General features: G+C 67.5%; 1 protein-coding gene across 1 annotated transcript in view; it reads right to left on the bottom strand.

Annotated features, from left to right (window-relative positions):
- GRAMD4 (GRAM domain containing 4) overlaps positions 1–21,179 on the bottom strand; it is a 61,291-nt gene that overhangs the window by 29,208 nt on the left and 10,904 nt on the right. The window contains 2 exon segments of the mRNA XM_080662637.1: positions 618–738; positions 2,747–2,957. Coding sequence (XP_080518763.1) covers positions 618–738; positions 2,747–2,957 — 332 coding nt within the window.

The following is a 21,179-nucleotide window of genomic DNA, read 5'->3' as shown; positions in this document are numbered from 1 at the left end:
CCGATCCGTGATTCTCTCTCATCGTGGATGTTTCTCTCTCTCTCTCAATCTCCATTCCTCTCTGAAATCCATAAAAACATAAATAAACATAAGGGAGTGACACAGAGGGGCAGTGAGTGGATCCAAGGCGGCACGTGGAACAGGACAGTGTCTGTGGGGCCCGCGGGCCCTTCCGAACGCTCGGCCGTCACCAGCTAAAGCCCAGGGCAGGAGCCTGTGGGGGAGCGGCGCCAGCAGCCCAGCCCCGACTCCAGCAGCGGCCAACACTCACACGTCCCTGCTGTGCCTCGCGATTCGCTGCGGAAACCAAACAGAACACGGCGCGACAGGCCCGTGCCGAGGGCTGGAGGCACAGGCGCCGGTTCACGGGGATGGCCCGATTTCCGGGAGACGCTCTCCTCTGCCCCAGGGAGCAGGCGTCGCCGCCAGAGCTGGGCTCGGCGGGCAGCAGAGGGACACGCGGACTCGGGAGGCGAGGGGCGTGGGGGGGCGTCCACACGAGCCACACCTGTCCATAGGAGTCCAGGGCAGCTGTCCTGACCGGCTGGACGGAGGCTGGCATCCCGGCCTGCCCTCCCCGGCCTGCCCTCCCCGGCCTGCCCTCCCGCAGTACTCACGCAGGAAGTGCTTCTCCAGCAAGGCGATTTCCAGGTGACCTTTGATCTCGTTCAGCCGGTCAGACTCTGTCCGGTTAAAGTCCTGGACTCCCGCGGCCATGATGAGGGTCCCCGGACCGGCCTGGAGGGAAACGCCGAGAGAGAGAGAGAGCGAGCTCAGGGAGCCGCCTCGAAGCCTCCTGTGTCCACCCAGCGTCCCAGAGCCCCTGCCGGACCCTGCAGACAAGGCAGGCACGGATTCAGCCTTAAGACCCGCATCGGGTCGCCTCGGCCTCACCCGGGCCGGCCGGGGGGGTGGAAGGCACAGTGGCTCCCCTGCCCCACCCCAGGGAGACGCGCATGCCCGCCAGCAAACCCATCTGTCCCCCCGCCCATCCTCCCTTGGTGGCCCAGAGGTGGCCACACAACCACGTGATTGTACGTAAATGCCACTGAACTGCACACTTAAAAACGGCTCAAGTGGCAGGTTTTACGTCATGTGTATTTCACCACAACAAAGACATACAATGAAGAGAAAGGGACCTGAACACACACCGGTGGCCAACCTCCCTCATAATAAGGCCTCACAGCAACCACTCGGAACTCCTGCCTTCCGCCGGGCGGGAGACAGCGGAGCCAGAGGACAGCTGAGCGAGCGGAGGAAGGGCGTGGGCACACACACCGCGGGAGGGCAGCCTGGTAACGGCCACCGGGATGACACACACCAGCCACCGGGGGGGGGGGGGGGCCGAGTGTCCTGGAGGAGAGGCTGCTGCAGCGAGGGCACCCCCCCCCATGGGATCCTGTGAGCAGCCACCCCCACCTGCAGAAAGGGCCCCGAGAAATACATGGAGGAAATGGATGGGGCCGGGCTCACGCAGCCCTGGGCGCCCACCCCCATGCCCGCTCCGGCCCGAAGCCTCGCTGGGCACCGCACTCTTAGGACAGTGCCGTGGCCGCCATGGTGCCCGGACGGGAGCACTGGCACCAGCCCCAGCCTTGTGGCCGTGACGGACCTGCCCCAGCCTGCTGACCCTCTGCGCTGTCACCTGCCACATGCACTCAGACATGCATGTGCACGCGTACACACACACACGTGCACGCACACGCACATGCACATGGGAGGGCCGGGCTCCGGGTAGAGTCAGGGTCTCCATCAAGACAGCTCCTGGACGCAGGCAGCTGCCACTGGCCTGGCTGGACAGATGGACAGAGCGTGGAGGACAGTCAGACTGTGGACTCTGCGGGATCCCGCCTCACACGCGCACGCACATACATGCACACACACACACACACACACACACACATGCACACACAGCCTGGAGCCACATGTGGGATTCTTGCTCCCGAGAGACCCACCCTCGGCCCCAACAACTTCCGGAACCACAGCCCCAGCTCCAGGCTGATGCCGGCCAGACAGCACCCCCGCTGCCCGTGCAGACAGGCCGCGCTGCGCTGTGACGGGGTGCGCCAGGGGCACGGCGAGCCGCCTGGCCTGGCCTGGCCCGCTCCGCCTCTGCCGGGCCGGGGAGCGCCTGCCGGGAGGGAGCGGCGGCTCCCAGGAGGCAGTGCCAGTAAATTATTCATCCCGCCAGGCACACAGGCCTGCTCCCTGGCGGAGCATCAATAATACACGGAGCGGGAGGCAGCGCACAGGCCGCGTCTGCACCGAACACCTGGCTCAGGTGCTCGGGGAGGAAACCCACGGGCCCCGAACGCCCTGTCCACGCCGGGAGGTCACCCAGGGCGGCGTGAGAGAGCTCCCGGCAGCAGGCCGGGGGGCAGAAGCTTCCAGAGTGCCCTGTCCGTGCCCCTCCTGCGTTACCTCTCCCAGGGGGTCAGCCTGGGCCTCAGCACCACCTCCGCTGAGGAGTCTGCCAACCACCCCCCACTCGGAGGGAGGACCAGCTGCTGCACCAGCGCTTGGCAGAGGAAAGGCTGCTACCCGGGGACCAGGGACCCCCCTGCCAGTGTCACGCGGGGTAAGGGGCAGGGCCAGTGCCGGGCGGGCGGGCAGGCGAGGACCAGGCAGGTCACTCTCTGCCCAAGTCCACGCTCAGCCTGGTGACCCGAGGGTGGGGACCCCACACTGCGCGCCCGGGTCTGCGGCGGGCGGAGGGGGACGCCCGGGCCCGGAGCGGGGTACTCACAGGGTCCCGCAGCTCCTCGCTGTCCCGGGGCGAGGTCCGAGGCACTTTCAGGGGCGCGTCGTCGCCGCATTCGGTGTCCGAGGCGTTGGGAGACTCCGCCAGGTCGAGGAAGTCGTCTCGCTTGTGACCTCTGAACCTGATCTTGTCCAGCCTCCTCAGCATGTTCAGCACTGAGCCCCGCTGCTTCACCCTGACATGACCCTCGGGGTCCCTGCGGGAGCAGAGGGGAGGCATGGCCGTGGGTCACTCGCCCACGGGCCACCTGTCCGGCATGGCGCACCGTCTGCCTCGAGGACGCGTCCTCCCGCACACACGGCCCCGGGCCCAGAGCCCAGGCTGCGACCCAGCCCTACCCGCAGGGAGCAGCCAGGCCCCCGCACGGCTCACACCATGCCCCCCCCCCCCCCCGCTGGGCGGCGGCTCCTGCCAGGGCTGCGTACGAAAGTGGGTCCACTGAGCCCCGCGGGCAGGAGTCTTGGGGACCTTCCAACCCGGAAGGCGGGCCAGCCCTGGGCACAGGGCAGCTGGGGGCTGGGGGGGGGTGGGGCCAGCCCTGGGCACAGGGCAGCTGGGGGCGGGGGCGCAGCTGAGGGCTGGGAGGACAGGGACGGCCCGACACTCCTCTAAAGTTCTCTGAGCGTCAAGAATGAGGCCAGCCCTAGCCGGTGTGGCTCAGTGGATAGAGCGTCGGCCTGCAGACTGAAGGGTCATGAGTTCGATTCCGGCCAAGGGCACAGGCCCGGGTTGCGGTCTCGATCCCCAGTGGGGGACGTGCAGGAGGCAGCCGATCCATGATTCTCATCACTGATGTTTCTATCTCTCTCTCTCCCTCTCCCTTCCTCTCTGAGATCAATAAGTGTATGTTTTAGAAAAGTGAATGAGGCCAGCGCTGTGGCTCCATGCACTGCCTGGGGCAGCCACAAACCCCAAAACCACCCAGACACCAGGCACTGGGCGTCTCCGTGGCTAGGCTGAGAGACGGCCGAGCTTCCTGCTCTGAGGTCTCCACGCGCCTGGCGGGCCAGCAGCCGCCTGCCTCCACGGGGGGGTGGGGGGGGGAGGGGGCCGAGGCTGCAATGTCATGGGCTGCTGGGCACAGGGACACACACGTTTAAACACGTGTGCACACCCAGGGACAGACACACCATGGAGTGCCCCGTCCCCTCCTCTCTGCCCGAACTCCGCCCCGAAAACCCAGGTGACCCCGAGTTCCAGGGGCCAGGGTGTGCGTGGCCCTCCCTGCATGGCCAGCTGCCTCACTCAAGCCTGACCCCCGTGCGGGCACACAGCTCCCCGCTTGGCTCCGGGCCTGACCTCCCAAGCCCCAGGCCCCGACTTCCCCAGGAGCCCTGGGTGCTCGCAGCAGTGGGGGCCCCCGGACACCCCGAGGCTCGGAGCCTGCGCTGCGCCGAACCTCCTGAGCCCCCGCCCCGCCCCCGCCCCGAAGTGGGAAGAACACAGAGACACACGGCGCCCGGGAGCTCCCGTGACGCACACGAGGCCGCCCCGGGCCTGCACCCGGCACACGGGACGGCGATCTCCACGCGAGGCGGCAGGAAGTGGGGGAGCAGGATGGGACCGTGAGTGGGCCTCCCGCCCCGCTGGGGATTTCACGGAGAACAGGAAGGGGGGGCAGATGCGCTTCCTGTTTCCGACCGCTGATGCCAGGAGGCTCCTGAGGACCGTCATCGCGCCCGGGGGTGTCGTCTGCAGCTGACGCGCCTGCCCTGCCCTCCAGGGGCCTCGCCCCCCCGCCCCTGACATCGCTGCTCAGGCAAGGCCCCCATTCAGAGGCACCAGAACTCGCTCTGCTCTGTGAGGGCGGGGGCGGGGCCGCGGGGCTCCTGGGACAGCGCCTCGGTGCTCTGGGGACATACAGGGGCCGGACGTGGCCCCGGTGCGAGCACCACGGGAACTCGCTGCCCCTGGAACTCAGGGAGAGCAGGGTGCGTGCGGGAGGGGCGGGGGCGGCCCTGCCCTTGGTGGGGGCGGGCGGGGGCGGCCCTCTGGAACAGCGTGTGTGAAGGAGCCGTGAACTCCCGATGGCTGAAAGGTTACATAACCTTGAAAAAAAGAACCCCACAAAAACCCCACAGAAACCAAGAAAAAGAGAACTTAGTGCTATCAAGTCCCCAGAGAGGGTAACGGTCTATCTAAGAGACGGGAGACATCAGCACGAAGCGAAAAGCGTCTAACGGTCACTGGCCCAGAGCAAACGTCCCCGTGTGTTGGAAAAATGCGACGGAACCGGTTCCACACGCAGCGCAACGGCCCGCGAGCGATCCGCATCTCGGTGATAAAACACACCGAACGCGCTGGGCCAAGTTACCGGCCTCGGGCCGGGCCCGGCAAGCGCCCCGAGCGGGGGAGCGCAAGCAGGCCGCGGAGCCAGAGTCCGCCCGTGGGAGGCAGCCCGGGAGCACGTCCCACGGGTGGAGGGCCTGGCGCCCACCACGCGCGGCACCGCAGAGCTGCCAGCGGGTGCCCCGTCCGCTCTCCACACGGCGGCGAGGGAGCCCCGGGGACTCGTCCCAGGGAGTGACCAAGGCGATTACAAAACGTCGCTGTCCCCCAACCACGGTGCCAGCAAACGCATCTACGGAGACCAAAGGTGGCCGGGACCGTGGGAGGTGCAGGCTCACGGGCGCTTGCGACGTCTCTCTCCACCGTCCCGCCAGGCCTTCTGACCGCTTTGTAAATTAAAAGGAGCCGGCACGCGCCGGGTGGGGTAGATGCAGCTGGAAGACCCGCTTCCTTTCATTTCACAAAGACCGGAGGTTCCCCGTCACCCAGCATCAGACAGGCCGGCCCTGAGGCTCGGACCTGGAGCGGACGCCCCCGAGGAGCGGTCAGCGCCCGTCCGGCCCCCATGGCTCCCCTCCCGCAGGCTCGGTGAGGGGTTCCCACGGCCGGCCGGGTTCTCGCTCGCCCCGAGCGGGGCCGCCTTCCTGCCCAGTTCCGCTCCTGCAAGCAAATGAGGCCCGACAGAGCGGGACAAAGGGCGAGTGTCTGCCCGCGGCATCAGGATTCAGCGCGCGCCCCAGCCTCGGGCCCAGCCTGGGGCCGTGTGCGCCTGGCTACCCGACGGGGCGTCCTTCTGGCCACCCCAGCCTCGGGCCCAGCCTGGGGCCGTGTGTGCGTGGCTACCCGATGGGGCGTCCTTCCGGCCACCCAGCCTCGGGCCCAGCCTGGGGCCGTGTGCGCGTGGCTACCCGACGGGGCGTCCTTCCGGCCACCCCAGCCTCGGGCCCAGCCTGCTGGCTACTCGCATCAGCCCACATCCAGGGGTCCAGACACAGCCTGCCGAGCCAGGGCTCCCGGGGGTCCAGGCTCATCCCCGCCACCCTGCCCCTCCCCCGACTCCTAGGCTCCTCACACTCATGAACAGTGCGTGCTGCTGCCAGAGCGGGACCAGACCCCACAGCACCCCAGCACCCACCACCCCCTGGGACGGCCCCGGCTGCCCCGAAGACCTCAGGCCCGCCCCCAGGATGACCCATCAGAATCACGCCTGTTTCCACAGAAGGTCAGTATCACAGGTTCCAACGACACATGTTCATGTGGGGGACCCCATCTAACACAGGACCCCCCCCCCCCCGCAACTTTCAGATGAAGATGGAGGGAGGGAACGCAGGGCCGGGTCGCAGACACCGACCGAGACCCAGAGAGAAGCCCCCACAGGGCCAGCGTGGAGTGGGCGCTGCCTCGACAGCTCACCTGCCCCTGCCCTCTGGTTGCGGCTGCCACCTGTCCCCCATCGAGCCCTCCCTTATCCAATCAGCCCCACCCTGCACCCCCACTCCCCAAGGCCATGGGAGGAAGCCCCCCTCCTCAGACACCCCTCCCCTGACCGGCCTCCTGCACTCCCACAAGCCCCCCTCCTCAGACACCCCTCCCCTGACCGGCCCTCCTGCACCCCCACAAGCCCCCCTCCTCAGACACCCCTCCCCTGATCGGCCCTCCTGCACCCCCACAAGCCCCCCTCCTCAGACACCCATCCCCTGACCGGCCCTCCTGCACCCCCACAAGCCCCCCTCCTCAGACACCCATCCCCTGACCGGCCCTCCTGCACCCCCACAAGCCCCCCTCCTCAGACACCCCTCCCCTGACCGGCCCACCTGCACCCCCACAAGCCCCCCTCCTCCGACACCCCCTCCCCCGACCGCGGTCCTTCCACCCACCCAGCTCCTCCCCACACCCGCCTGGGCAGCTCCCTGCACGCCCACCGTCAGGGTGAGCAGCCCTCAGCGTGGGACAGCTGCCCAGGGCCAGCAGCCCCCACCCCTACCTCCATGGGGAGGCAGACGCGCTGGTCAATGCTCCTCGGCTGAGGCCACGCCAGACCCCGGCCCCTGCTCAGAGCCAGGGCATCGGCAGGGACCCGAGACCATGGCCAGAGTGGGCGAGACCGGCCCGTGCCCAGCGAGGCGCCTGGGGCTGCGGCCGGGTCTGCGGGCTCCCGGCTCCCGGCGGCGGCAGTAGGGCCCCGCGCAGCGGGACTGGGTCCAGCAGGCGGGCGACAGCAGCGCTGCCCGGAACCCCGCTGAACGGCGCGGACACAAAGGCAGCCGTGTCTGGGCTGGACTGGAAGCCACAGCGACCTCCCCTGCCAGCCCTTGGCTCAGGGAGAGCCGTCTGGTCCCGGCGTCCGGCGGCCTCTGTGGGAGCCCGCTCGCTCTCCGCCGCTCCCGGCCCGCTCCGCGGCCCGGCTTCCCCTCCGGGGCCGTCTCTCCCGCGGACCCAGGATCAACAGCGTCTGTCCTCCCACAGGAAGCGCCCTCGTCACAGACCACGTTCCCGGGAGTCACGGATGTTGGGAAAGAACTGAGCGCCTCCCCCCCTCCGACCCCCCGAAGCTGGTCCCAGCCGACCGCGTGGCCGGCTGCCAGGCCTGTCCTCGGGGAGACGGTCCCGAACCCTGAGGTCCGAGCAGGGTGGGACGGCGGCTGCGATTCCCAGGCTTTGCCGGGGGAACAGGCGGGCCAGGGAAGAGGCGAGAAGACCATCCCGCTCGGCACCCCAGCCACCTCCACCCCAGCAGCGTCTCCCCTGACCCAGCCCACGGAGCTCAACCGGCACCAGGGGCCCTGTGCTCAGGGGCAGAGGTCAAAGGGCAGAATGCGAGTCCCTGAGAGAACCAAAGGGGCCACGCCAGCCCTGGGAGGCGGGACCCAGACAACCAGGCTCAGGGGGCCCGGCCGGGAGGACGGGGCGCACAGAAGGACGGCCATCCCTGCACCCCGGGGCTGGGCCTCCCCTCCTGGCCCCGAGGCGAGCAGCAAGGAGGTCGGACCCCGACCGCCATCCGTACATCCTGCTCATCCCCTTCAGGTCCTGTGGGTCCCCCTGTGAGGGCCCGGGAGCTCCCTAGCCTCGGGACCCTGCCTGGGCCGAGGGCTGGAGGGCGGGTCCCGTCAAGGGCCGGGCTGGAACGTCCCGACCCCGGTGGCCAGTCTCTGTCATAACTTCTCGGCTCTGCTGGAGCCGTGGAACCCGTGTGGCTGTGCCGACGAGACGCTACTCACAAAGCAAGTGGCCGAGGCCACCTTGGTCACCATCCCTGTCCTGAGGCTACGTGTACCTAACAGAACATGGATTCCCGGAGGGGCCGGGACAACCTGGCCGGGCAAATGGCAGGGACCTGGGCCCGAGGAGCATGCAGGTCCCAGTTCCTGGGGCCCGATCATACACGCTCGAACCCAGGCCTCGCCACCACCCCACCTTCTTAAGGAAAAGGGGAGGGGCGAGGTGCCGTCAAGGTGAGGCCGGGGCAGCCGGGCACCCTCCGGGCTCCAGGTCAGAAGGATCTGGGTGAGGGTCCACCAGGGCATGTGCCAGGGGGTGTCCCACTGAGCCCCGCCCCCCGCGTCCCTCCTGAAGCAGAGGGGCCAGCTCTGAACAGCACTGCCCACCAGCAGCCAGTCCGCACTGACTGCAGCAGGGCCAGCCCGCGGCCTCAGGGCCCGGCCAGCGCCAACCCACCAGCACAGTGAAGAGACCACCTGCTCCGGTGCTCACCCCCTGCCAGGGCCGCCCCGCTCTCCCATAAAGGCTGCCCCACTGCAGCCACGTCCCCAGAACACAGCCACTCAGCCCGCCACCCCCCTCCTGTGCCCTCCGTGCAGTCCCGGCCCAGCGCCCAGCACCCAGCCCCTGCCCCTGCCCGGGGGTGAGCAGGTGGGCCAGGTCTGTGATGCCTCAGGGAGAGGGTCCTGTCCTCCCAGCTCCTTTCTTTCTTCACCTGCCCAGCGAGCCCGGGATCCTGCGAGGCAGCCCCGATGCTCACACTCCACCCACAGCTCTCCGTATAAGAGGGGGAGCCCGCACCCCATCTCCTGCCAGCTGGTCAGGGAAAGAACAGGCCCGGGGCAGGGCCTGACAGCGGAGGGGCCCAGCCTCGGTTTCAGCCTCTGCGACAAATTCCCGTCCAGGGACACGAAACATTAAAATAACCCGAAGCCTCGAAGTCCTCTTTGCACCTGTTGCCCAGGCCCCTGCCAGGCCCCAGGTGGTGACAGGTGAGTCCCACACAGTCTGACTGGGCGACAGCACGGCGGGCTCTGCGGGCAGAAGGGGCCAGGCCGCGTCTGAGCCCCGTACCTGGCACGTGGCCCTGTCCCCTGGCGCTCAGGCTGCCCCGCACGGCTCGGGTCCGGCCGGGACTGAGTCACAGAATAACCTGGGGACCGTGAACGTCTTTCCCTGGAGTCCTAGACCTGCAGGAGGAACAGCAAGTATTTAACGAGCACCTACTGCGGTCCAGACGCCGTCTCTGCTGGGAGGCGGGGAGGTGCCGCCCTGGCCTCCACCTACAGCGGAGGGAGGGCCGGGAAGGGCCCCTGAGGAGGCGGTGGCTCGGCAGCTGATGGCACCGCGGAGCCACCTGTGGGCCGCAGAGGAGGGCACTCCAGCCGGGGCACCCACCGAACCTGCCACAGGGAGAGGGTGGGGCCGGGTGGGAGCGGATGAGACCCCGCGAGGTGCGGGTCCGTTCCGGGTCACAGTGTGGGGCGCGGGTGCCGGCGGGGAAGGAGGTCGGGGGCCCACCGGGATCGCTGGCAGGGTGACGGGAGGAGCGAGGGCGGGGAGCCGCCGGGTAAGGCGGCGTCCGCACCTGCAGTGAGTTCACTAACCCGCGGGCCGAGACTCCAGCTCTCGAGGTCCTCACACGCCTGCCCAGGGAGGCTGGGTCCCAGGCCCTTCCCCCTCGCCCAGGCCTGGCTTTTAAGAGCTTAATAAACACGGGGATACTTATGATGCCCCTCCCCTTTGAAAGAGAAGGAAACCGGTTCAGAGGGCAAGTCCTAGCCACCGCCGTTGGAAGATGGGGTCCGGGGCCCTGTCACTCCGGCCCAGGGAGCCGGCTCTCGGAGGGCACCCCTGCCCGCCCACCAGGACCGCTCACAGGCCTGCTGGCCCAGGGGGCCGGCTCCCGGAGGCCCAGCGTGGCCGCAGCGAAGCGGGGGAGGCCGGGGTTCTCAGCACACCCTCGGCCTGCCTTCCGGTGCCCACGGCCAGAGCGGAAACGGCAGCCACGGCCCGACAGCAGCACAGCTCCCTCAGCAAACAGACAGGATCACACGTGACCAGCAACCCACCTGCGTGCTCGGCCCAGGAACAGAGCGTCCCGCACAGACTTACACACACGTCCCTTCCTCACAACAGCCAGGAGGTGGAAGCAAACGGAGTGTTCGGGCCTGGGGGCCGTGGGGGGTGCTTGGGCCTGGGGGCCGTGGGGGGAGCTGGGGGAGGAGCTCGGGCCTGGGGGCCGTGGGGGGAGCTGGGGGGGGAGCTCGGGCCTGGGGGCCGTGGGGGGTGCTTGGGCCTGGGGGCCGTGGGGGGAGCTGGGGGAGGAGCTCGGGCCTGGGGGCCGTGGGGGGAGCTCGGGCCTGGGGGCCGTGGGGGGTGCTCGGGCCTGGGGGCCGTGGGGGGATGCAGAAGCCTGGGGCTGGCAGGGTCTCTCCAAGCAGGAGTGAGGCACAATAAATGAAGGAGAAGATAGGACCCGCTGCTGCAAAGCACGGCCTCCCGCCGGGGTGGAAGGTGAGCACCTGCAGCACGTGGCCCGTGACTCATGTCTGCGCTGGTCAACAGCCGGGAGGAAGGGCCCGGACGCGGCAGGGGAACAGGCAGTTCTCGAGGGACAGGACCGTCCCTGGAGAGAAACACAGTGGGAGCTGCACCCAGACCCCCTCCCTGGCGGGGGCAGACACGGGCGTGGGTGCCGGACGGGGCGCAGCGCGGAGCGGAGCGGAGGGCGATTTGGCAACGTCCGGGGGAGTGACGATTCCTTCCCGGGAACCTCGCCCGCTCCCACTTGCAAACGACGGGGGCGAGGTTGGTCACGCTGGCGCTGGTTTTATGACGGAAAAAAACTGGCTGAATGCCCCTTCGTGCCCACCCGAGGGCGACAGCCCCACAGGGAGCCCCGGGAAGGGGTGCGGGGCAGGCCCCCTGACCCTGACCCAGGCCTCAGCACCTGCAGCCGAGGTGAGGCCCGGTGGAGGGTGGTGGGCCTGTGGCAGGGCCCAAGGCCTGTCTCCACCCACCCCGTCACCTCCTGGCGCTCTCACCGGGGACGGCACCGGCACCGGCACGTGGGGAGCAGCCCAGGCCCTCGTGTACACACGGCACGCCCTGGCACACCCCGGCAGGTGGGGTGGGGTGGAGGCAGCAGGTGGAGGAGCAGCCCAGGGCCCCGTGGGCTATGGGGCTGGAGAGGGTGGGGCCCACCTGGAGGGAGGGGCCAGGCCCTGGCAGCCCCCCTCCCCGGACCCACCAGGCTCCACAGGCTCCCTGGCACCCTCCCCTGCCGGCCTCACAGCCGCACCCCCACAGCGGAAGTGCATCCTCCGTCCTCCTCCACCTCACCCCGGGGGCTCGTTCAGGCCAGAGGAGGAGCCCGAAAGCGCACGCCTCCTCCTCACGATCGTCCCACGGCCGTCTCCCAGGCAGCCACCATTTCCCCGCCCCGTCTGTTGGAAACCGCCCTCCCTGCCTTCGGACCTTAGGCACCTTCCCACAGGCAGTCCCCTCCTCCGGCGGCCCTCCCAGACACCCCTCCACCAGGAATCCCTCCACCCGTGAGCATCCCTGCACTAGGGCACCCGGGCTCACACCCGTGTGCGCGTGGACACACGTGACACCGTGCGCCACTGCCTCCATGTGCACGAGGACCGTGGTCTGTCATCCAGCGGCCCACGGCGCGGGCCGTCGGTCACACACCCTGCCTCACCGGGAGGAGCAGCAAATCTCAGCCCTTTTGGGAAAGGGACCGCATGAGCCCGGAGCCCAGGGGTGCCGAGGAGGAATGAACACAGGGAAAGCCAAAGAGAAGCCATCGGGAAAGGGGGAACCAGAGACAGCAGCCTGGGCGCCCATGCAGGCAGCCCCCGCGCCGCCACGCTGCCACGCCCCCATCGCCACGCCCCCCATCGCCACGCCCCCCGTCGCCACGTCCCCCGTCGCCACGCCCCCACATCGCCCGCCCCACGCCCCCACATCGCCCGCCCCACGCCCCCACATCGCCACGCCCCCATGCCCACATCGCCACGCCCCACGCCCCCATGCCGCCACGCCCCCATGTCCAGGCCCTGAACCCACACAGGCCTCTCCGCCTGAGTAAGCCTGCATCCCCATGGGCGCTGGGTGGACGAGGTGAGCCTGTGCCGTGGGGAGACCCTGGCCAGTGACCCACACCCTCCACCGCAGGAGCCCCCGGGTGACACCTGCGGGAGTCGGTGACGAGCCGGCGGCGTTCTCAGGAGAGCCCGCGCGCCGTGGGCCTTACGGAATCGGGTGGGACAGTCCGTCTCCGGAGCAGGTGCTCGGGGAAGAGGGCTGACAGCTAGCGAGCCCTCCCGCAGCCCTGAGACCAGGGCGGCGAGCAGGGGCGCCGTTCCGAGGGACAGGCCAGCCGCACCCCGAGGCTCCTCGTGCGTCCCCAGGGGCAGTCCCCGCGGGCCTGCGAGGTCACCCTCCCGCACAGGCCATGAAGGACGACACAGGCTTTGCTGCCGCCAGAACTCGAGTGCGGAGCCCCCGGGGAGTGTGCCCGTCTGGGGCTGGCGTGGAAACGCTTCATGTCCACCTTCCACGGAGAACTGCGCGGACGACGAAGCGCAGGCTGCGGCACCAGGGGCATCGACCCTCCACCAAAGCTAATCCCCGAAAGCACAGCGAGAAAACAGCGCGGCTGCCGACACGCACAGGCCCCAGCGCGCCAGGCAGCTGCGCACGCTGTCCGGACCCCGGTCCCAGGTCCCCAGAACCGGCTTTCTGTCCTAGGGATCCTCCCTGAGTCTCGTGACATCCCGACTGACCCCACGTCTCAGCCGGCTTGTTCCCACGTGTCCTGTGACCGTCCCCGGGACCCCCGCCTGCCCTGGCCTCCTCACCGGGCCGTCCAGTGAGGCCCAGCCTGCTGTGTGGCAGTCACCGCGCGGGTGTGCACGCCCTGCACCCGGCTCTCGCCCTGGTCGCTCCTCCTCCCTCGGGGCCTGGAATGGCCGGTGCGCTGACCAAGGCGCGGGTCCCCAGCAGGCCCACCCCATCCTCGCCTCCTGTGCCGGCTCGGGTGGGCCAGGACCTGGCTCTGAACAGCTCCTGGTTCTGGAATCAGGTCCCACCCCGCGGCTGAGGGCACAGCCTTCCCAACACACCCCGGCCCCAGGCTGCCTCCGGGACCCCCAGGGGCCAGACCCAGCCTCAGCGATCACAGCAAATCAGAGCAGGATCAGGCATGCCCCCCCCTTGAGAAGTGGGGAGCCACGGAGAGGCCGTCAGGATGGGTGGAGAGCATGCATGTCAGGATGCTCAGGCTCCGACCCCAGGGGTCAGGGGCAGCCCTCCCTCCCTCCGACTGCCACCGCCACCAAACCCTCCTAACCTCAGAGCCCCACCACCCAGCACGCGCCACCTCCCTCGCCCCTGACAGGCCAGGTGTGTGCCCAGGCGGAGGGCAGAAACCTGCATCTCGTGCAGACTTGGCCCCGGAACAGCCACCCGCGAACAAAGTGGCCCTTGTTCCATTCCGGTCCCGGAGAAACCCGCCCGCAGTCACCTGCCGTGGGGGAGAGACATGGCTCAGGGGGTCCTCCGGATCCAAGCCCGACGCCGCACCATCGCAGGCCCGCCCGCGGGGCCTCAGGTCCTCTTCCCGAGGAATCGCAGGACTGAGCGAAGAGGCTCTCCGACGTGGCCTTTCGGGCGCGGGCCTCCTGCCAGGACCCCACGCACAGCGCGGGGAGGCCAGCCTCCAGGCTGCCTGGACCCCGCACCTGGCCAGGCCTCGAGCGGCTCCGCTCCGGCCTCAGCCCCAAGCTCGGTGGTGCTTTCCCCTCCGGCCGCCCGCCCGGGCTGAGGTCTGGCCGTGGCTTCCCGGGAGGGCAGGGCCGGCTTAACCAGCCAGGCAGGTTGGCACGCTGAGGAGGGAGGTTTCCCATGCCGCCTGGAGGGGGCAGCAGAGCCGATCCGCGCCCAGGACACCCCTGCAGGCGGCCACATGAAAAACCTGTCCCCACGGCCAGTTTCCCCACATCAACTCCCAGGTCACCCTGGAAACCCGAGCCCGTGGGTGCCGCACGCCACCTCTGGCTGCTTTCCGAACGTACTCCCTGGGCACCTGCAGGGGCCCTGCCAACGCCACGGCTCTGGGCCGAAGGGCACCTTTCCCCGGGCCTGGTCTGCGTGCCCCGCAGGAAGGGCATGGAACCTGCTGCCCTCGCTGCTTTGCCTCCCGCGGCCCCGCCCAGCCCCCGGACGCTCCAGGCTGCCCCTCGCCTCCCCCTCCAGGCCCTGGGAGACGCCTCACTCACGGCCAGGTCGGCCCCAGCCCCCACCTCTAGCATCGACCTCATCCCAGCACCTCCCCGCAAGGCCATTTCCACACCTGAAACTTCTGGAAAGATCTGAGCCCCGCCCCCTCCTCCCAACCCCCAGCAAACCCCTGTTTCCTCAGCACCCACGGGAGCCTCTGCCCACCGCTTCTTGGCCACTCCTGGTCTCTCCGGAACGCCCTCCCATCCCAGGACACACCCGGGCCCTCGCCTGTCTGCGTTCCAACCTGCCCTGGCCTAGAATGTTCCTTATCATCTCTGGCCCCCGACCCTGCCCACTTGGACCAGTCCTTCAAGATTCAATCACATGGAGGGGTCGGGGAGGGGGACCCGCACCCCGAGTGGATGCATGACGCGATGGCAGCACCACAGTGCGGTGTGGGCTCGAGAACGGCACGCAGGAGGAGACACGGGGCCAGGACACGCTACAGGCAGTGGGAGGTGGGGGCTCAGGGGGCCGCCCCGTTAACAATCACTCGGCACACAGACCACAGGGTCTGGGACCAGCAGTGCGGCGCATGCGAGACTCAGCCAGCTCAGAGCCCCGAGGTCCAAACGATGAAGAGAAAGAAAAAGACAGCCCGGCCGGCGTGGCTCATGGTTGAGCATCGACCTATGAACCTGGAGGTCACAGTTCGATGCCCGGTCAGGGCACATGCCTGGATTGGGGCTTGATCCCCAGTGGGGGGCGTGCAGGAGGCAGCAGATGCATGATTCTCTCTCATCATGATGTTTCTCTCTCGCCTTTCCTCTCTGAAATCAATAAAAACATATTTCTTAAAAAAGAAAAAGACTCAGGCCCTGGCTGGAGGGGTCAGTTGGTTGGAGCGGCACCCCATACATCAAAAGGCTGGGGTTCGCCCTAACCGGTTTGGCTCAGTGGATAGAGCGTCGGCCTGCGGACTGGGGGGTCCCGGGTGGTCCTGGGTTCGATTCCGGTCAAGGGCATGTACCTTGGTTGCGGGCACATCCCCAATAGGGGGTGTGCAGGAGGCAGCTGATGGATGTCTCTCTCTCATCGATGTTTCTAACTCTCTCTCCCTCTCCCTTCCTCTCTGTAAAAAATCAATAAAATATATTTAAAAAAAAAAAAAAAAAAGCTGGGGTTCGATCCCCGCTCAGGGCGTGTACGCGAGGCCGCTGACGGATGTTTCTCTGTCTCTAAACATAACCTCGGGTGAGGATTTAAGGAAAAGAAAAAGATTCGGCCCACAATTCCCCCCCCTTAAAGTTCCCCCAACCCACTACTGCTGCTATGGAAACTCAGCACTTAAGGCCACGCTGGCACCCCTGTGCGTGCCTCACCTCGAAACCCAGGCCACCTTCCGGCTGAGCCGGGTTCAGGGAGAAAGCGCTGGGCGGGGATGCCATCGCCTCCCGGGAAGAATCCGAGAAAGGTCAGCAGGTCACGTGGCCAGCAAGGTCCCATAGGGTGCAGACACATCCCCGCCAGGCACTGGAGGACACGACAGGTAAGTCAGCTCCTCTCATCTCTTTGTTAGAACGGTTTCTTTTTAAAACACGTACGAGGAGAGCCCAGCCGGTGTGGCTCAGCCATTGAGACAGACCCAGAGCCGAAACCGGTTTGGCTCAGTGGATAGAGCGTCAGCCTGCGGACTGAAAGGTCCCGGGTTCGATTCCAGTCAAGGGCATGTACCTTGGTTGCGGGCACATCCCCAATGGGGGGCGTGCAGGAGGCAGCTGATCGATGTTTCTCTCTCATCGATGTTTCTAACTCTCTATCCCTCTCCCTTCCTCTCTGTAAAAAATCAATAAAATATATTTAAAAAAAAAAAAAAAAAAGAGAGAGAGACAGACCCAGGAACCAGGAAGTCATCAGCTCGTTCCCGGTCAGGGCACCTGCCCAGGTTGCAGGCTCGATCCCCAGTGTGGCGCATGCAGGAGGCAGCCGACCCATGATTCTCTCTCATCATTGATGTCTCTCTCTCTTTCTTCCTCTGTACCTAAAAAACAATAAAAACATTTTAAGAAGTCATACAAGAAGAGAGCTCTGATTTAGGTTACGTTGTGCACAAAAATAATCCCGGAATAGATCTCATCTCCTCTAATTACAGAATTTAGGACAACATCCGTGCGATTCTGGAATACTTTGTAAATAGGTCATAATAGGCTCTTTCTATCGCCAAGATTTGAAAACGCCACGTGGCGGGGCCAGGCTCCGTGTGCGAAAGCGCCACAACAGGCAGGAGCCGGTGTGACCCCCCCCCTCCCGGCCCCGTGTGGCACCGCGACACCCCACGTCCTGGAAGCTGGGAGCGTGGGCTGGGCACGGCTGAGACGCCTTCGTGACGCGGCGCGCCTGCAAAGCCCATCGCTGGTCCCGCGGACGGAGCCACGGAACTCCGTTCCGGACGGACACCCTGCTCTGAACTCCAGTCTCCTGCGGTGGAGACGTGGCTGCTCCCCGATCTGATGGGAGCAGGGAGAACATTCCGGAGACACCGAGCCCGGCCCGGCCCGGCGTGTGACCGCGTTGGCAAGGCCGCGCTCGCCGTGACTCAGGCAGACAACTCACTCAGCTAGTTCTAATCACACCATTAAGCGGCCAATTGCAAAACACGCTGCCTAACTTCAGAGGCTGATCTGTGAACCAAGTCGGCCGGGTGGGGCCTCACGTGCCGGGCACCCTGGGGCGCCGGCGGGGGACAGGCATCAACGCCCTCGCCTCCGGGAGCCGCGGTGCCCTGGGCCCGGCCTGGCCATCCTGCAGGTGCGGAAACGCCCAGCGTCCCATACCCGCACCGAACCCTTCCGCCCCTCCTGGCGGTGGCTGGCGGGAGAGCAGCGGAGCGGGCCAGGCCTTCCCGGGGGATGGAACCGGGAGCCAGGCAGGAGAGTCGGCCTTGTTCAGCTCCAGGAACACGGGGCCCAAACCACAGTCCATTTTCGGATGTGGCAGCCGAGTTTGTTCTTGGAGGCCGGAGGAGAGGATGTGAGATGGGCAACAAGCTGGGGGAGCAGTTACCTGCCTCACTGGCCCCCCGAGATGGACAGCGAGACTGTCACCTGCCTCGGGGATGCCGTCCCCCGCCTCGGCTGTTGGCTCGGGCACCTGGCTCCCGCCCCAGCCTCCTCAGCTGCTCTTTCCCACTGGAAATCTCGTCCCCCTCAGCTGTCCTCAGACACCGGGCTCTCCCTCCCAATCTTTCCTGCCTGCTCTCCCACCCAGGACCCGGCACGTGGTTCTGAGCCCTGGGTCCCCCCTCCCCCCAAGCCCCCCAAGCCAGGCCAGTCACCAGCAACCAGACACCCACTGACCCAGCACACACGGTGACAACCCCAGCCCGGGGTTAAGGGGTCCTCTCCTGCCACCCCACCACCTTCTCAGCTCTCTGTCAGAGACGAGGTGCTGCAGATCCTGAGGACACAGAGACAGCGGCGACCAAGGCCTGGGACAGGCCCCGCGGGCTCAGGGCAGGGGCAACTGTGTACCCCAGAGCTGTGTGGGCCAGTCCAGCCTGAGCCCCCTGCCTCGGGGGAGAACCGAGGCCAGAGGCCTGTCTGGGTCGCCAGAGTGGTGTGGCCTTGCTGACCACCAGTGGCCAAGAGTGGGGGGGGCCTGTGGAATCACCCAGCCTCGCAGGCCAGGCCTGCCCTCAGGGAGCTCAGTCTAGTGGGGAGACCGTCCCACATGTCCTGTGCTGGGTGGTGGGGAGGGCCCTGGGGGAGGGTGGGGAGGGCCCTGGGGGAGGGCGAAGGGGTCAGGTGCAGGACGGGTGTGGTTCAGGCTGGCCTCTCTGAGAGGCTGGGGTGGGGAGGCCCGTGACCCGTGCAGACTGTGGCCAGGAGAGAGGTGTCCACATGGGAAGGGGACAGGGCCCATCCGTTAAAACCCTAAGGAGTGGGCGGTGGGACAGGGCCAAGGGCCGGGCCTTCCAGAAAACAGCTGTTTCAGCCACTTAGCGCCCTCTGAGGCACCACATACTCATCTGCAAAGTGGGAACAATGTGGCCCCTTCCTGGGGGGGGGGGCAGCCACCCTCATACGTCCCCTGGCCTGCGGTCGGTGTTCAGACACCCACAATGCGCAATCACCCTTTCCCTGGGCAGCCTCGGAGCCCTAACCAGCCTCGCCCGCACCGTGCTGTCCACCCTTGGACCACGTAAGACGGGGTCCCCGACACCCAGGGCTCATCTTCAGGTGGTCCGTTCTCCCAGCGCGGGGCCATGGGACTGCAGGAGGGCAGGGGGCTGAGAGGGAGCTCTGGCCAGGCCCGTGTCTCCCTCCTCCCGCCTCCGCTCGGCCCAGACCCTCCGCTGAGAGCCAGCCAGGCCGCCGCGCCGGGAGGTGGAGCAGACCAACCTGCAGGCGCCCGGCACCTCCCCTGGACGCTGCCCCGTCCAGTGACTTCCCAGCGGCCCGCCCTCCCCCGTGCCGCTCACCTGTCAGGTGAGGGTGCTTCCCGGGCCTGCTCCCTGCCCCCTCACCGGGCACCCTGTCCCGGCAGCAGCTGGGGCTGCAGGCTCATCGCCAGGGCCTGGCCACTCGGCGAGTCACAGCTCAGAAGGCGGCACGCGGGCAGCCCGGGGAGAGCCCTGCCAGGCCACCTAGGCCCCTCCAGACGGGCCCTCCCAGCAGGGCGCGACTCCCGGACACAGGGTGCCGGGCAGGGGGCGGCAGGGGGCCGGCCCCCTGGGTCCCTCGCTGTCCGCACTCCCATCCTGCCCGCAGCTCCGCCCGCCGGGCATGCCTGGGCTCTCTGGCAGCTGACTCATAGGTCACTTCCTCTCGCCGCGGCCAGGTCCACCGGCGGCACGCAGGCTGGGCTCCAAGGACCAGGACGGCCACGGCCACGGGCACCTCACTCCCTGAAGTCCCGCCTCCAGGTCCAGCTCCTTCGGGTCCACACCCACACCCACCCACACCCACACCCACCCACCCACACCCACACCCACCCACACCCACACACACACCCACCCACACACACACCCACACACACCCACACCCACCCACCCACCCACACCCACCCACACCCACCCACACCCACACCCACCCACACCCACCCATACCCACCCACACCCACCCACACCCACCCACACCCACCCACACCCACCCATACCCACACCCACCCACACCCTTAGATGCTCACACCCACCCCACCCACACCCACCCACACCCACCCACACCCACCCACACCCACCCACACCCTTAGATGCTCACACCCACCCCCACCCACCCACACCCACCCCCACCCACACCCACCCACACCCTTAGATGCTCACACCCACCCACACCCACCCACACCCTTAGATGCTCACACCCACCCACACCCACCCACACCCACACCCACACCCACCCATACCCACCCACACCCACCCACACCCACCCACACCCACACCCACCCACCCACCCACACCCACCCACACCCACCCACACCCTTAGATGCTCACACCCACCCACACCCACCCACACCCTTAGATGCTCACACCCACACCCACACCCACACACACCCACCCACACACACCCACACCCACCCATACCCACCCACACCCACACCCACCCACACCCACCCACACCCACCCACACCCTTAGATGCTCACACCCACCCACACACAACCACACCCACCCACACCCTTAGATGCTCACACCCACCCACACACACCCACACCCACCCACACCCTTAGATGCTCACACCCACCCACACCCACCCACACCCACCCACACCCTTAGGTGCTCACACCCAGCAATGGATGACCTCCCTCGGGCGTGCTCCACATCTCTCCCTGCATTCTTTAATTTTATTTTAGTCCTCACCCCAGGATATTTTTCCAATTGGTGTTTTAAAGACTGGAAGGGAGGGAGGGAGGGGGGAGGGGAGAGAGACACATCCATTGGTCGCCTCCCATACAACCCAGGTTACATGCCCTTGACCGGGAATCGCACCTGTGACCACTGGTGCCAGGGCCGCTGCGCTAACCACTGAGCGCCGGCCAGGGCTCTCCCTGCACCCTTAAGCAGCGGCTGGCGAACAAAATAGGGCTTTTCTCCCTGGTCCCGAGGGGCTCGGCATGCCTGCCGAGTGCACTCCCAACGGGAAGGGGCCGGGCAGGCGGCCACCACCGACGCTCCCCGCCGGCAGGCAGCACAGGCCACAGCCCGCCCAGCCCCCGTCTGTCTCTGACCCGCTCTGGATGGCACAGAAGGCAGCCCTGGGCACCGGAGCCAGCACGGCCGAGACATGCCCACCGGTCCTGCAGGGGGAGCACGCCGAGCGCCAGAGCCACGGGCAGGGTCCCCCTCCTCCCGCCCCGCCCCACCCACACCCGTGAACTCCAGTCCCACTGCCAGGACGCAGCACCCCACCGCCTTCTCGGCAGCGCCCGGGGCACAGGGACAGCCCTCGGACCACGGACTGCGTGGCGGCCCCACGGCCAGTCAGTCCCATCTGCGCTTCCCAAGTGAGACCGGGCTTGGGACACGGAGGGTTCGAGTGTTCTCGTAACGACCCGAGTTGCTTCGGACAGTCACTGCCCAGCGGTGGGGAAAGGCTGGCGTCTGCCCGTCTCTGCCACCCCGAGTGCCCTCCGTCAGGCCAGGCCAGGCTCACCCTGGAGGTGCAGCGGGCACCAAGCAGC

Source organism: Plecotus auritus (assembly GCF_963455305.1).
Source record: "Plecotus auritus genome assembly, chromosome: 3".
In the NCBI taxonomy this organism is placed as follows: Eukaryota; Metazoa; Chordata; class Mammalia; order Chiroptera; family Vespertilionidae; genus Plecotus; species Plecotus auritus.
Note: the sequence above shows the minus strand (reverse complement) of the source record. Positions and strands in the feature narration are given on the sequence as shown.